Consider the following 16,027-nt stretch of genomic DNA (forward strand, 5'->3'; position numbering starts at 1 on the left):
AGTAAAATCACTTGTTAACATTCGTGCACCTAGGTGCAACTAATTATACCATTAGGTGCAACTAGTTATAACGTTAGGTGCACTTAGTATTGATGCTCAATGTAAATTTTACTTGCACATGTAATACATGCATTTTACATGCACTTGTGCACCTATCACTCACAAGTCCAAATAATTTACCTTGTTAACATTCATGCACCTTAGTTCTCTCCTGGGCGCACCGTTCTCATTTGAACACAATCTTATATATATCCAAACCCCTTCCATGTCCTAATTCCCTAAAATCTATCCTCATTCCCGTATTTATAGAGGGAGAAAATCAGGTCCCTGACCTCAAGATAATTGGATACAATTGATATTTTTACTCTTTAAAAAAAAATCCAAAGATAATTGCAATGTACAAAGATTATTTGCCTGTGGCCATCATCAACTTAATATATTGGTAGGGCCACCACCTGATTGCAACCTAGCTTGGGAGTCACAATCCATATATACACACAACTTTATATATTAACTAATATATGCTAGGGTGAATATATGAATAAGAATATATTTCAATATCTATCTCTCCACCGAAGCGTATATATATTATATTATGAATTCCCACTCATATAATTATATACAAACATTATCTTTGTTAATACACATTATTTATAATATTATCATATCCTTCAAAATGTATAATAATACTTTAAGATGATTATTATAATAACAAAACAATTTAGTATAAACACGATAAATAATATTTCTCAAAAGAAAAAAATTAACGTAATAAAGTGAGATGGGGCTCCATATATGATATAATAATATAGGTGGTATCCCACGGCTAAGAATGTGTAGGTACTAGTTAGTGTATGTAGGGCAAAGCCAAAGGCTGCTAAGACCTAAGAGGTATTAGAACACTGAACGATCTCCGATCCATCATTTATCACCTCCATTATTAGAGNTGATTTAAGAGATGACAATATACATAAAAACAAGTCAATATATAATAACACCAAGTCTAAAACTAGGTTTACGGTTAGAATTACATAATAAGGATGAGAGAGAGGGAGAGAGAGAGAAACTAAACCAAAATTTCACAAGAATTATCATAAAGAAGACGACGCTAAGGAGGAAGGTTGTAAAGCCCATTCATGAGCCCCGATAGGTAGTGTGGGATACATTTCATGGGTGTAGTAAAGCACACATGGACTTTCATGGTTGTGCACTCCTTCATACGTTGCAATTACGTAACTTGAATCTTCTCTGTCCCTTTCCACCCTCTTCTTAACGCCGCATCCTCCACTAGAACATTTGTAATAGTTCCTATTGAAAATGTATGTCGCAATATAATTTCTATCAATATGGGTTGAATTTTGAAATTTTGTTTCAGTGAATAAAGAAATAACTTAAAATTACTAATTTTTACTATCTATATATAGTTTTATATAAAGGAGAATCACACTTTTGGTTCTTTAATTATCCTCAAGTTACAAATGTAATCACAATCATTAAATTGTGGTAATCTAATCCTACAATTGTTCGCATAATTACAAATTTAGTCATTCATTTAAAGTACTATACAAATGTAATCACTCTTCTTAGATTTTTTTTTTTTTTTTTTTTTTTATAGATTAGATTATGTTGGAGAATTTACATAAAGTTCCCTAAAGATCTCGGCAATAGGGTATCAGAAGATATTCCAGGAAGGTCTTAAGAATGAGATATCATAATATCTTAATTGGAAGTCATATATAGACTTTGACCATTGGCCAATACTCCAATAGACCAGGAGGTCCTTTGTTAAAGGTCTACTATGAACTAATTAAGGTCTCATGATGCATATTATATTTATTAATATATAATAAATTCTTGATCAAAGTTTTTACAATATTTAGTCTATGAATAATTTAAATATTAAATTTAAATTATTACCTATTTTTAGAGCTGGTATCTATAGTATTAACTCCCAAAAATTTTGAGATATTTTCATAACTGTTCTTTCCATTGATTGTTGAATTATTTCGTTGCAACTCAAGTAATTTGTCAACTTCTTGTATCTCACAATAAGTTTTACTTGAGACTCAGGTTGTTTATATAGTGTGATTAGAAACTTGTAGGAAATTAAGTATATATGTAAGATTAGTAGTTTGATTCTTTATTGTTTTTCCTGTGTTTTTCCTAACAGATTATATTAGATATAAAATACCAAGGTATTTGGCAAAAGATTAATATTTTTAATTTTTGATGTGGTAATCTTAAAAAAGAAAATATCTCTATTTTTGTTGACACTCTTTTTTAGTACTACACTGTAATAGTGTGGATAATACTCAAAAAATACTTTAATAACACGTATAGCGTTACTCTTAGTTTTAATTAGAAAATTGTGGAAGCACTATCCATAAACTATATATAGTATTTTAAAGAGTTTATTATTGAAACGGTCCCTCGACTACTACGAAATTACTAATTTGGTCCTTGATAATTTTTCGTGCACAATTAAGTCCATCGACTTTGAAAATTTTAACTAATTTGATCCTCCATTTATTTTGCCGTTAAACATCCGTTAAATCGGGACCAAATTGGTAATTTTGCTATAGTCAAGGAACCATTTCAATAAAAATTTAATTACCGATTTGGTACCTTGACTATAGAAAAATTATCAATTTGGTCCCGATTTAACGGATATTTAATGGTAAAATAAATGGAAGACTAAATTGGTTAAATTTTTCAAAGTCAAGGGACTTAATTGGACACAAAAAATTGTCGAGAATCAAATTGATAATTTTGCAATAGTTGAGAGACCATTTCAGTAATAAATTCTATTTTAAACGCACATATATGAAATACTTTAGCATGCATGACAAGATAGGGCATCAATCATTAGTTTGATCGAATAAATCGTGAAAAACGTTTGTCAGTGGAATGCTAATGAAAATTATATTGAAAAGCTCATGAGAGCCTTGGGGTTGGGGTAATACTACACGCATCCACTAAGCTGTCTAAGCTAGCTATTTGATGTTCACCTAATTTTGATATTTAATTTCTTTCTATATCTTTCTTAGAAGGGTACAGTTAGAGACATATCTTTATTCTGGCCCTCAACTTTCTCCCACACTCCCAATTCTTATTGTAGCCTGTAGGCTCCACCAAGGATGAAAAAAAATCTCTAATCCCCATCTTGGTAAAGCGAGAATTCCCTAACCATACAAAATGTTTATATTTTAAATATTTTTTTACTTATTTAAAAAAAATAATCATGTATTTGCGATAACCTATTTTCTTTACCTTCAAACACCAACTACATGAAGTTAATGTTCTTACATGTACCACTTACATACACATTTGAAAATTTTGCTATAACACTCAATGTGAGATGATCAAAATTAAAAGTATTGTTTCTACAATACAATAGGTTTTAATATATATATATAGGGGCGCGCTCTAATGAGAACGGGTGTCCAGGAGAGAAATAAGAACGATCCACAACCGTCCACGTGTCCAGATCAACGAATCATATATAATTTTAAAAAATGACGCGGTGACATTTTCGTAAATAACTCGAACTTTGGTGCAAGTAAATGTGTTATAAGTGCAAGTGATTGGTGCATATTTGCAAGTAAAAAGTGCAAGTAAAATCACTTGTTAACATTCGTGCACCTAGGTGCAACTAATTATACCATTAGGTGCAACTAGTTATAACGTTAGGTGCACTTAGTATTGATGCTCAATGTAAATTTTACTTGCACATGTAATACATGCATTTTACATGCACTTGTGCACCTATCACTCACAAGTCCAAATAATTTACCTTGTTAACATTCATGCACCTTAGTTCTCTCCTGGGCGCACCGTTCTCATTTGAACACAATCTTATATATATCCAAACCCCTTCCATGTCCTAATTCCCTAAAATCTATCCTCATTCCCGTATTTATAGAGGGAGAAAATCAGGTCCCTGACCTCAAGATAATTGGATACAATTGATATTTTTACTCTTTAAAAAAAAATCCAAAGATAATTGCAATGTACAAAGATTATTTGCCTGTGGCCATCATCAACTTAATATATTGGTAGGGCCACCACCTGATTGCAACCTAGCTTGGGAGTCACAATCCATATATACACACAACTTTATATATTAACTAATATATGCTAGGGTGAATATATGAATAAGAATATATTTCAATATCTATCTCTCCACCGAAGCGTATATATATTATATTATGAATTCCCACTCATATAATTATATACAAACATTATCTTTGTTAATACACATTATTTATAATATTATCATATCCTTCAAAATGTATAATAATACTTTAAGATGATTATTATAATAACAAAACAATTTAGTATAAACACGATAAATAATATTTCTCAAAAGAAAAAAATTAACGTAATAAAGTGAGATGGGGCTCCATATATGATATAATAATATAGGTGGTATCCCACGGCTAAGAATGTGTAGGTACTAGTTAGTGTATGTAGGGCAAAGCCAAAGGCTGCTAAGACCTAAGAGGTATTAGAACACTGAACGATCTCCGATCCATCATTTATCACCTCCATTATTAGAGTTCGTATTTTCTCCTCCCAAGAGGTTAAATTCTCAATCCTAAAGATCCTCACAGTCTCACACCCTGACATGATGTGGGAGGAGATAAAATCATGATAATTCAATAGTTCATGCACAAAAGGGATCTGTCTACATTGAGTATAATCCTTACACTGCTACTGTCAAATTTTGAACTTTAGTCTCTTCTTTCAAATATTGTCAATGAATCACTGAGCTAAATCTGTTAAATTTTCCTGTTATTAGATGGTCAATGAGGCCGACCAGGCATCTATATATAATTACACGCTTTTAAATTTCTTTGTTTTGTTTTGTTTTGTTTTTTTTTTTTTTTTTTGCATTATAACTTTCAATAATAGTCATTAATTATTTTTGAATTTTGATTAATTTATGTATAATTAAATCATTAACCAACTATAATCGTTTAGAAGAAATTTGTAGCATTTGTAGCATTATCTATTAGCTTAGTCCGGCCATTTATAAGACTCAAACTCGAAAGCTTATTTTGGAAGAGTATGCATTTCTTCCCGTAAGCAACAATATAATCTACTCTAGGGCAAACATATTATATAAGAAATTCTATAAGTAGCAGTTCTGAATTTTCTCATAAATCAAATAATATAAAGAATATAAATGAAAAGTATATATATATATATATATATATATATATATATATATATATATATATATATATATATATATATATATATATATATATATATCTATATATATATATATATATATATATATATATCAGTGTTGCAAAAATCCCGCATAGGCGCCGATTAATCCACGCCTAGGCGCTAGGCGCTGGTCGACCGCCTAGCGTATCACATTAAATGGTGGTCTAGGCGGCTGGCCGGCTAGGCGACCGCCTAGGCCATCAAAGCACCGCCTAGGCCGCTTAGGCGTTGACCGCCTAGGCATCGACTAGACCGACTAGGCACCGACTAGGCCTTCTAGTCAGTCGATTAACTATTGTTCTTTTTTTTTTAATGGGTTATTTCACTCAAAACAACATCGTTTTGAGCGAAATAATCCTAAATTGTACAAACTTTAGATTTTTTTAGGTTAATATTTAATATTTTAGTATTAACTAATAAAGTATTATATAATTTATAATTATTAGTCTTTAAAAAATTAAAAATACTTAAACAAATTTTTAAAAAATAAAAAATAAAATGAAAAAATACACGGACGCCTAAGCGCCCATTAATCCCCGGCTAGGCGTCCTAGGCGCTAGGCGCTCGGGGAGCGCCTAGCGATATTTTCAACCATGATATATATATATATATATATATATATATATATATATATATATATATATATATATTATTTGTGTGGTATATATTCGTGAGATGTCTAATATACTCTTTTTTTGGAATATTAGATTGGTGCATATATGTGTGTGTGTGTGAAAAAAAAAAGTAGAAATTAAAGGTGATTAAATGATACTCCCTCCGTCCGGAATTGGATGTCTCATTTGTTTTTCGCACGCTTTTTAAGAAATTAAAGTAAATGTGATGTGTTTTCCAATTATGCCCCCAACTTTTTCACTTTTAGAAATAAAAGCAATAAAGAAAGCAAAAGTCATAAGGGTAGATTGGGAAAAATAGAATGATGGTGATACTCAATTTTGGAAAGAGGACAACATTTTGGGACAAACTAAAAAGGAAAGTAAGACAGGTAAAATGAGACAGAGGGAGTATATTATACCTGGGATTCGGACTGGTCTTAACCATCTTCTTGCCGTACTTTCTCCATTTGAATCCATCATCCAGAGTTTCTAGTTCAGTTTTAATTCTAAATGCAATCCTAGACTTTGTCCGCTCCATTTTCTTCTTCGTCCTATTTTTGTATTCTCTGCATACATTCAAATATCTTTATTTTTTTTAAACCACTACCATTTTAAATAATTATATACTACCCAAAAAAAATTACTCCCTCTGTCACATTTTACCTGTCCTATCTACTATTCATTGGTCAAACTAACTCTTTCTTCTTTACTTATTTTTTTTAGTAATCTTTTATTATTTTTAAATTTAATTTTTTGTGTTTAATAGTACTCTTAATGTAGTTTCTAAATATATAAATTTTATACATTAATGCTAAACTTAATATTATGAAAAATTGGATTAAAAATTACTTCAATCAAATCTCGTTAAACGAACCAGACAACGGACGGAGGTAGTAATTAATATGACAAAAAATAAATAAATAGCACTTGCATGTTACTGGAGGTTGGAATCGGGTTGGAAGATCCACTGCCGACAGATTCCGTCGGCACCATAGTTTGTTGCTCCGCCGGCGGCGGGATATTTTCCGGTAGGAGATAATCGGACAGATAGTATTCCGGCGCATCGACGAATAATACTCCGGCGTCGTAAATACTTGTTCCGCCGTTATCAGGGTTTTGAAATTGAGAATTCTCCATTATATTTCTAGAGCGAGCACACCAGAATAGTGCGTCGATATGATTATACTTATCTCCCGGGACTGTACGTACGGGTATGGGTCTCTATTTATCGTTAATTGTTACGCCTTTAATTTTCTGCTGTTTTTGTCGTCTTTTTAATTGCTATTCTTTTTTTTTTTTTTTTTTTTTTTAATTACAGGCTTCGTAGATGCTTTCCTGGAGCACACGACGAAGTTGCTTTCGTCCTTGGAGCTACGTGGCATATCCTTGTCCGACGTCACCAGTGAGGTCATACCTATGACGTTAGCTTCCCATTCCTGCGAATATATATAGGGACCACGGCGTCGTTCATGTATGTATGGTATGTGATGTATGGGGAGAAATCATTCAATGCCCAAGGCATTATTAATTCGTCTAATATATAAAAATTTACTTCTAATAGAAACTAGTATTTTCACACGTGCAATACATAGAACTAATTTGTTATAATATTTTAAAAATATTTAGATCAATATAAAATTATATAAATTATAACATCAAATATTATATAGTGCACTTGAAAAGATGATTTGGATTGATTAGATTTTGTGATGTTATCATCGTTTGAATTCGACCAAATAATTGTTGAATTAATTGTTAATGTGGAGATGTAAGCATCCGGTGTTGAAACTTTGGAGATTTTATATATCGATTTGTATAACTTTGGCAAATGTGCTCTTTGAAAAAAAAATAATAAAAATAAAAAGAGCATAATATCACTAGTTCAAATTATACATTATTGAAAATCTCTTTGTAACAGAATCTTGTCCATGCTCATCTAGAGCTAACACCTTCAGGCCATCAGGATAGATGACTCGCGAAAAAGTCACGTATAATTGATTGTGATTAAACATAAGTTTTTTCAGCAATAATCCAACACAGACAAAGAAAAAGAGAAACACAATCTAATGGTGAGGAAATAGGAAATTAATTTTTTGGTTCGATCTTAGGCTTTTTCATACCCTTTGAAGATGATGAACAATCTACATTTGTTCTCTTAAAAGATTGTTGTATGTTCGGAAGGGGTCTAATCAACCAAGATGACTTCTGGGGGTGACGAAGATGTAGCTTCCAGTGGTGGTATACGCTAGATGAAACTAATTATTAAAAACAGTAAGGTGGAAAAAAATATTATTGAAGGAGGAAGAAACATGTTTAATGAGGACTTATTTGTTCTAAATTGTCATTGAACTCAGTTTCATCAGCAAGTTTCCTAATCACTGTTTCTTCATCACCTTTAATTTATTGAGTAGTTTGGCTTGATGTGTCTGCACAATATATAGCTTCGTCTTTTTTTTTTTTTTCACTCTAAGCACGGTAAAAGCAACGTTTCCACTATATTTAAATTGGCCCTTCCGTGTGACAATCCTAAACATCATTGTCTTTTCAATCAAGCTCTCAATTTCATTGGGCATGCAACCATCCTAGGTAGTCAACCAAAATAGATAAAAAAAAATATTATACAGGGATAATATTAATACATTCAAAACCGAATAGTTGATTGCTAAGATATATGGATTCACGTACTTCAGAATACTTTTCCTTCAACTCGCTAATAGTAACTTCTAATAGCGTCGAGCAAACATTATCCCAAAGTAGAAGATGGCCATCCTGGTCGTCATCCAGGACAATAATCACCACTTTGTACTTAATTATTCCGCCTAGCTAGTGTTTATTATCGCATGTCTTACAGCACATTTTGTGTGCATAGTCTTGAAGCTTCTTTCCACACCCTTACTGTTATAGGCACTAAAGTACCATTCGCCTTTTATGTCTAGAATTTCTCCAAAGTACCCAAAATTCACCCACCTAAACATTAATTACACAATACGTGAGAAGTATAATTAATGGTGGCTTTTCAAATGATTTCATTAGAAACTCTAAACCTGTGATTTTTACCCTCTTGTTATAAATATCCTTCAAAGAAGTGATTGTGACATTTTCACATGATAAAGCTTCCAATGATCCAGATCCAATAATTCTTGAACTTGAACTTATACTCCATATTGGAGTCAAGAACTTAGGCATACTGATCTAAACGACGAATTACCCGTAATCTTCAAACGTGTTTGAAATAAAATATAATACAGAGTGACAAAAAGTGAAATGTCAGGATACCTCTCCTTGAAATTGGGGAAATCAGGGCATTCATAGTTTAACAGAATCTTTGTTGCAAGTAGGAAACTAGATATCCTAACCTCACTATCTAATATGATAAACAATTTTAAATAGTTATAATCGAATCAAATAAATTTATGTCTGCCACTAGGTAGGTAATTACTTACCATCATTCATCCTGGTTGTACACAACTGTAGTATAATGATCAGTGGATCTGCCAAATCAGCATTATAGTAAGGCAACACAGAATCCACGTGTTCGTCCCACAAGGTAATTGTGAGCCGAGTCCCCTTGAGTGAAAATAACAATGAACGTGATGAGGCCTCAGTTTATACTTAAACAAATCAAAAGAACATCTAAACAAATACATACCGAGAATCTTCAATGACAAAATCAATCAACCTTTGGCGGGATTTGAATTAACTTAGATAACTTTTGGCTCAGTAATAGAAACTACAAGACCAATCAAATCTGCTAAAACCAAACAACAGATTTAAAATTATCAGTCATGAATATACTATTAGAAATATAGTATAAAAATGAAATGAAAACACATCTAGTAAAGAACAAAATTTTAAGAAGAATTTACCAATTAGCTTATTGCTATACACTCCTCCGATAGTCTTCAACAATCCAAAATCCTTGAGTTTGAACATGTGTTTGGAAAGATTAGATTCATCTTCACCCATAACGATAATCAAAGTGTTGTGGATCGCTTTCATAATGTACTTATGGTCACACAACTTAAACGTCATGCGACACGTTTGCACAATAAAATTGTGAATATTGTAGATTTTCCCTTCCTTCAAGAGTTTGTTGAATTTTCTAACATAAACTCTTGGGGATTTGTAAATGGATGCAAGTTCCACGAGGAAGATAATGTCATTGTAGAATAGTGCATGTAAATAGAAATTAGTGACCATGAAATTTAAAAATCAAGCCAGCAAACATAATGCATTTTAAAATGAACAATAACTGTATGACAAAAAGGAAAAAAAGTTCATAAAGATTGTGTTTTTAGTACACCACTAATTGAAAAATTCACTGATGTGTGCTGATGATATCCAGAATTATAAAATATTAAAAACAATTTAGAGTTTACTTTCTTTTTATAGATGCACCTACCACATATCTATAAGAAGTCAGTGACTAAGTACATGTTATCATATCTATAAGTATACAAATAACAATAGACCACTAGAAAAGAAATCAACCTTCTTATCTAAACAGAACTACATGTTGTACAAAATGAAATTTTCTTATGAAATTTAAAACCCAAGCCAACAAACATATTGCATTTTAAAATGAGCTGTAACTATATATTGGCAAGAACCTGTTACTGCCAATATACCACAACAACCTTAGAATCTATTCTTGAAATGTGGATGTATTATTTATTGTTATTTACTGTTAAATGTTTCATTTAATTTTTTTCCATGTATTGTATTTTCCTCTAAGATATAGTAATTCTTATGCACGACATATTCGGTAAGATTTTAATGACCACTTTCTTGGTTAATGTTCCTTTTTATAAAAATAATAAAAGGCAAAATCTCAAATATTAATACCAAATATTATGATGAAAGTGTTTTTTATGCATTACTTCACTTACTATATATTGGTCAAAATAACCTTTTTTAACATCAACTAAATTCCATTCCTATGCACAAGTTTGTCTTTTATAATCATACTAGTTTTTTCTACGCGCTTTGTGCGAAGACTTGTGCCCAATATTTAAACCTAATTAGTAAATCATTTTGAAATAGATATAATGTTTTTTTTTAGTTGTCGAAGTTTCATAGATATTCGAGTAAAATTTTTGTTGTGTATGTATTTGAAATTAATACAAGAAATTCAAATTCATTGTGATGAATATATTCCACTGTAATTTTAATGGTTCTCAACGTTGTATTACAATATTTTTGTCTTTGAAAGTGAATAAAATTTGTTTAAATATAGTCTTCTTTTCTTTTCTTTTTTTTTTTTTTGAGAAAAAATATAGTCTTCTTCTAATTAGAGATATATCCTTTATAAATTCATATTCATATATGGATATACATAATACTTGATTTCAACTATCTCAATTCAACAACTTTCATAGATTGATATCCAAAAATCTTGTCTCAATTCAACTGCAAATGCATTATGTTGCTGCTCATTTATAATATTAATACTTTTAAATTAAATAATAGTGTGTGTGTATATATATATATATATATATATATATATGTAAAGATAGAGAATTATAGAAATGATAAATTATTAAATATAACTATGGTAATATTTAATTAAAATATAAATGAATTCAAACTTACCATTGAAGAATGTAAGAAAAAATATTGTGTATGCATGTGCATGGTAATTATAATGTGAAAAGATAACAAAAGTTATAACGGTAGGGATATTTCTGTCCAAAAAATTATGTAGTACAACTTTTATAGCATAAGGTACAACAAAAATTAACGGAAAAAACGGACATAAACCAGGGGTATAACCTGGATTGAGACTTATTATGTTTTTAGATATGATGGATGTTGTTAGAATTATGTTAAATTCCTCTACTATTATCATTTATAGTTGGATGATTTGATATGCTTGTTTTAAATTTGTAATAGTTTTTTGTTTTTATTGTACCCCTACCTATAATAAAAAAAAAAAAAAAAAAAAAAAGCAAAAACTGTACGATCATTCAAAGTTTTGTCTATTTTTTTTGTTTATTCATTGAAAATTTTTAATTAATTAATATATCAAGATATGCGTATACACTTGGCATTCACACAAGAACATGTTGAAAAATTTAAGTGTATGCTCAATAAGGGTTCTTTATATGCGATTAAAAACTTCATTGTCTCCAACAATTCTATGTCATTCAAAACCACCCAACACAAATACATGTTCAGTTCCATGCGGGTATAAAAGTGATTGATCACGCAAATAATAGTTTCCCAAACAACATCTATAAATTCAAAGATTTTGCCCAACTTAAATTAGAAGAGATCATTTCTTCGGAGTTATTTGGTAATATTTTTTTAAGTATATATGTTAATTTCATCTTTTATCGTATGTTGTCACATTTACTCATTCACAATTATGTATTTATTAAAATAGATTTGATTGACTTTATTGTGTCTATGCAATCACCCTGCACTGCATTAGTTAATGGCCGAGAGAAAAGATTCATGGAGATTGTTATTCAAGATCATGAGTAAATCATGTTTAAATTCTATTTTTCATATTATATAGTTGTATTAATTTTCTATCTTATTACTTCTTAAAACAACTATGCTTTATTGTACTCTATACAGGGATAAATCTTTAAGGTGTACTTTTTGGGACTAATATGTTGATTTATTGCTCTCACTTGTGAACCACTCATACCCTGAAACTGTTGTTTTGATAATACAAATATGTCGTGCAAAGATATATAATGATAAGTATCAAAATTTATCTTGACTTGTTATGCTTTCTAAATATATTACGGAGTACATGATTTTTTATTTAAGACTTAAAACAACATCCTATGTCATTAACCTTTGTTATCTTAATGATTAGGTGATGTTTCAATTACTAATACATTTGGTGCTACTAAGCTTGTGATGGATAATAGCTATCAACAAATTCATGATTTCAAATTATTGTACGTATTTTTTTTTTCAAACATTAACTATTACTAAATTTGAATATTTAACAATATTTATAGTTTTGTAAATAATTTCTAAAATCTTAAATTTCATTATAAGTTTGGAAGTGAATCCTACACCAAAGGTTTCACTTAGTACATCAACAATAGCAGATGAGATAAACAATGAGACACTGAATATCCGCATCATTAGTCAATTGTACGATACTCTTGAGGTGTGTACTTTTATCTTGGTGTCATTAGTCAATTGTATGATGTTGTGGTAATTTCCCTTCTCATATATTATTGTACGTTGTCTAATAAACTATTTTTATATTTTATTCTTTTAACTTGGTAAATATTAGACAAAAAAATTATACACACTTATTGTTTTTTCTAAAGTAATTATCTTCTGGTGGTGAGGTCATCACACAAGTAAATAAACAACCCAAAAATTATGTTAAAATTGATATTATTGAATCTAGATTTTCCAACCACAACGTTAAACATACCTTGGATGATTCATTTTTATCAAATGTGGGGAAGAATGTCAAATTTATTGCAAAGTTCGAGAAACCTTGAAATTGCATAAGGTTTTGAGTTATTTGGTGGACTACTTTTGGAACTTTGATGAAATAGTTTTTAAGTTGTATTAAAAGAAGTTTGAATTTATTTTTGACGACTATTGTTTTTTGGTCAAGTATTTGTGGATTTTTGTTGAAGAAGTTTTTGAATAACGTTGAATGATGTTTGTATTCTTTTACATCCTACACCCTGCAAACTATTTCTTCTTTTTTTTTTTACACTGTTCACACACTATTTTCTGCACTATGGTGATTATGTGGTTCCTACAATGATTGTTTGTATAGCGAGCGATCATGATTGGTGTAATCTTTTTTTGCAAGTTTATAGGTTGTAACCAAAAACTTATACCAACAGATGATTTGCATAGATGTAATGAATGTAATATAGAGTTGGCAGGAGGATGTTTGTAGGTATAGGATGAAATTAAGGGGGGGAGGGGTTTTAATGTGAAATGTAATGCACCATTCCTAATTTTGGACAGGAATGTACTGAATTGTTGGGTTTGACAACATCACAAGTAAAATGTTAGACAATTAGTACTTTATTTGTTGTTAAATGTTTAAATAATATTCTTGCAGACATACTGATAAACGAATATATGATTTCTACTTAGGTGCTTTACGGATTTTTATTTCAGTTGTGTATGAATTCATAGGTAATAGGACAACAAGTATTTTGGGAAAGGTTGACAACTATAGACACTACAAAACATGATAGCTGTAATTGTATAGAGCACAATTGTTAAGGTTTTTTGTATGTTTTTATGTAGATTTTGTATATAGGAATGAATTAAATGTATTTTTTTAAAAAAAAAGTGTTAATAAATAAATTAGTTTATCCAATTATTCCAAGCTAAACAGTTTTCATCCGATTACTATATTATTTGCAAAATCATTATCTTATTCTAAGAACTCTAACTATAACACGTTAAAAAAATTACCTCAGTGGAGGCAATTGTTGACTCTTTGTGCTTTAGTAGGTTGAGAAAGAAGCTATGAACAGATACTACATTGTAATCGAGTCAGTAGTACTAAAAAAAAAGGTAGAATTATAACTCTTAACACATTATATAGCCCAACTGTTAGGCAAAAATAGTAAAATACACAACAAATAAAACATGTCCACAAATCAAACATTCATGAAATAAGGTTAATCTATACACTTAAAAGAAAGCAGAGCTAATATATACATACCTGCTTTAGAAATATCTTATAATCATAAAGTACTAAGGTCTTAGATATTTTACTCCAGTAAGTCTGAAATAGAGCACTAAAAATCTATAATTTTGGATAATTTACTTCATTAGTGATGTAAAATACGAATAAAAATTTACAATAACAATATATAATATACTACCAATGTTGTCTATAAAAAGATTTTCAATAATGTGTAATTCAAAACAGTTATATTATGTTTTCTTTTTATACAAAGATGACAAAATTGTTATATATCTACATAGAAAATATATCATTCGTACAAATAATTTCTATAACTGAGTTGCTAGACAACGAGATAATTAATTAGCCCAATTAATACAAATCATAAACATTGATATATAAAATGTCTAAAGTTTCAGCATCGGATTCATATATATACACGTTGGCTATTAATTGGGCAATTATTTGCTCAAATTCAAGCAATGATAGCATCAGAAAACATAATTGATCAAACTCAATTATTCAATTGCACTATATAATATCCGATGTTATAATTTACATAATTGTATATCGATCTAAATATTCTTAACATATTATAGCAAATCCGTTCCGTGCAAAGCACAAGCGTAAATACTAGCGCGCATATGTGTGTGTGTGTGGGGGGCACTTTTAATTCTATATTGATAAGTATACTTTGTGTATATACTTTAGAAAAATATTCATTAATTATTAAAAAGAGAATATAATTTAAAAAGTAAATTATTAATTAGATTGCCTATTATAATGTCTTACTAATTGATTCTTATGCTACTATAATTTGTACATTTGAAGACTTTTTATTATCAAGTTAAATATCTATTAATTTTATTAGTAATAATTAAAATATTTCTTAGTCACATCCGTAGTACTAAAAATATTATTTTAGATTTTTTTTTATAAATAAGATACAATATTATTAAATCCAAATAATTAAAAATAATGTGCCCACAGAATAAAAGATTTTATAATTGACTTAAAAATTAACTATTAATTTTATTGCTTAATACAAATTGACCATTATTAAACATTACTAGTTTTCACGCGCATTGCGCGAATGAGATAATGCCAATGTTTATTATAAGTATTTCAAAGTATATCAATGCAAAATTATATAGGAGATGTTCATGCATATGTAATTAAATGTTGAATTTGTTTATTTAAATCGGTAATTCAAAGTTTATGAATGCAAGATAATATATGAAAAAATGATTATAATTTCCACTAAAATAAATATTTACAATTTTGTAAAAACGCTAATCTAAATACTTAGTCTAAAAATGATAGTATAAATAAATACTAGTTTTTCATTTGAATTTCTCTAAACTTTTTTAATTCTCTTTCGAGTAGCATTCTTATTGCCTTTATCTTCAGTACTTGTTTCTTCTTTTTTTTTTTAATTTATTTATTGGTATTTGGTAATGTGTCATATGCAATTGAGTTATTGTGGTAGTATGAAGGGCAACGTCATGCAATGAGATTATGATGCAAGAAGTTGTGG

General features: G+C 29.7%; 1 protein-coding gene across 1 annotated transcript; it reads right to left on the reverse strand.

Annotated features, from left to right (window-relative positions):
• Nucleotides 1-967: 967 nt before the first annotated feature.
• Nucleotides 968-7,023, reverse strand: LOC116012604 (probable WRKY transcription factor 50). The gene is made up of 3 exons (XM_031252180.1): nucleotides 6,784-7,023; nucleotides 6,272-6,418; nucleotides 968-1,308 (listed from the first exon to the last, which is right to left on the reverse strand). Exons 1-3 carry the CDS (start codon nucleotides 6,987-6,989, stop codon nucleotides 1,092-1,094), a joined length of 570 nt encoding a protein of 189 aa, XP_031108040.1. The 5' UTR covers nucleotides 6,990-7,023; the 3' UTR covers nucleotides 968-1,091.
• Between the last annotated feature and the right edge of the window lie 9,004 nt (nucleotides 7,024-16,027).

The sequence above is a fragment of the Ipomoea triloba genome, chromosome 3 (genome assembly GCF_003576645.1).
Source record: "Ipomoea triloba cultivar NCNSP0323 chromosome 3, ASM357664v1".
NCBI classification, from domain to species: Eukaryota; Viridiplantae; Streptophyta; class Magnoliopsida; order Solanales; family Convolvulaceae; genus Ipomoea; species Ipomoea triloba.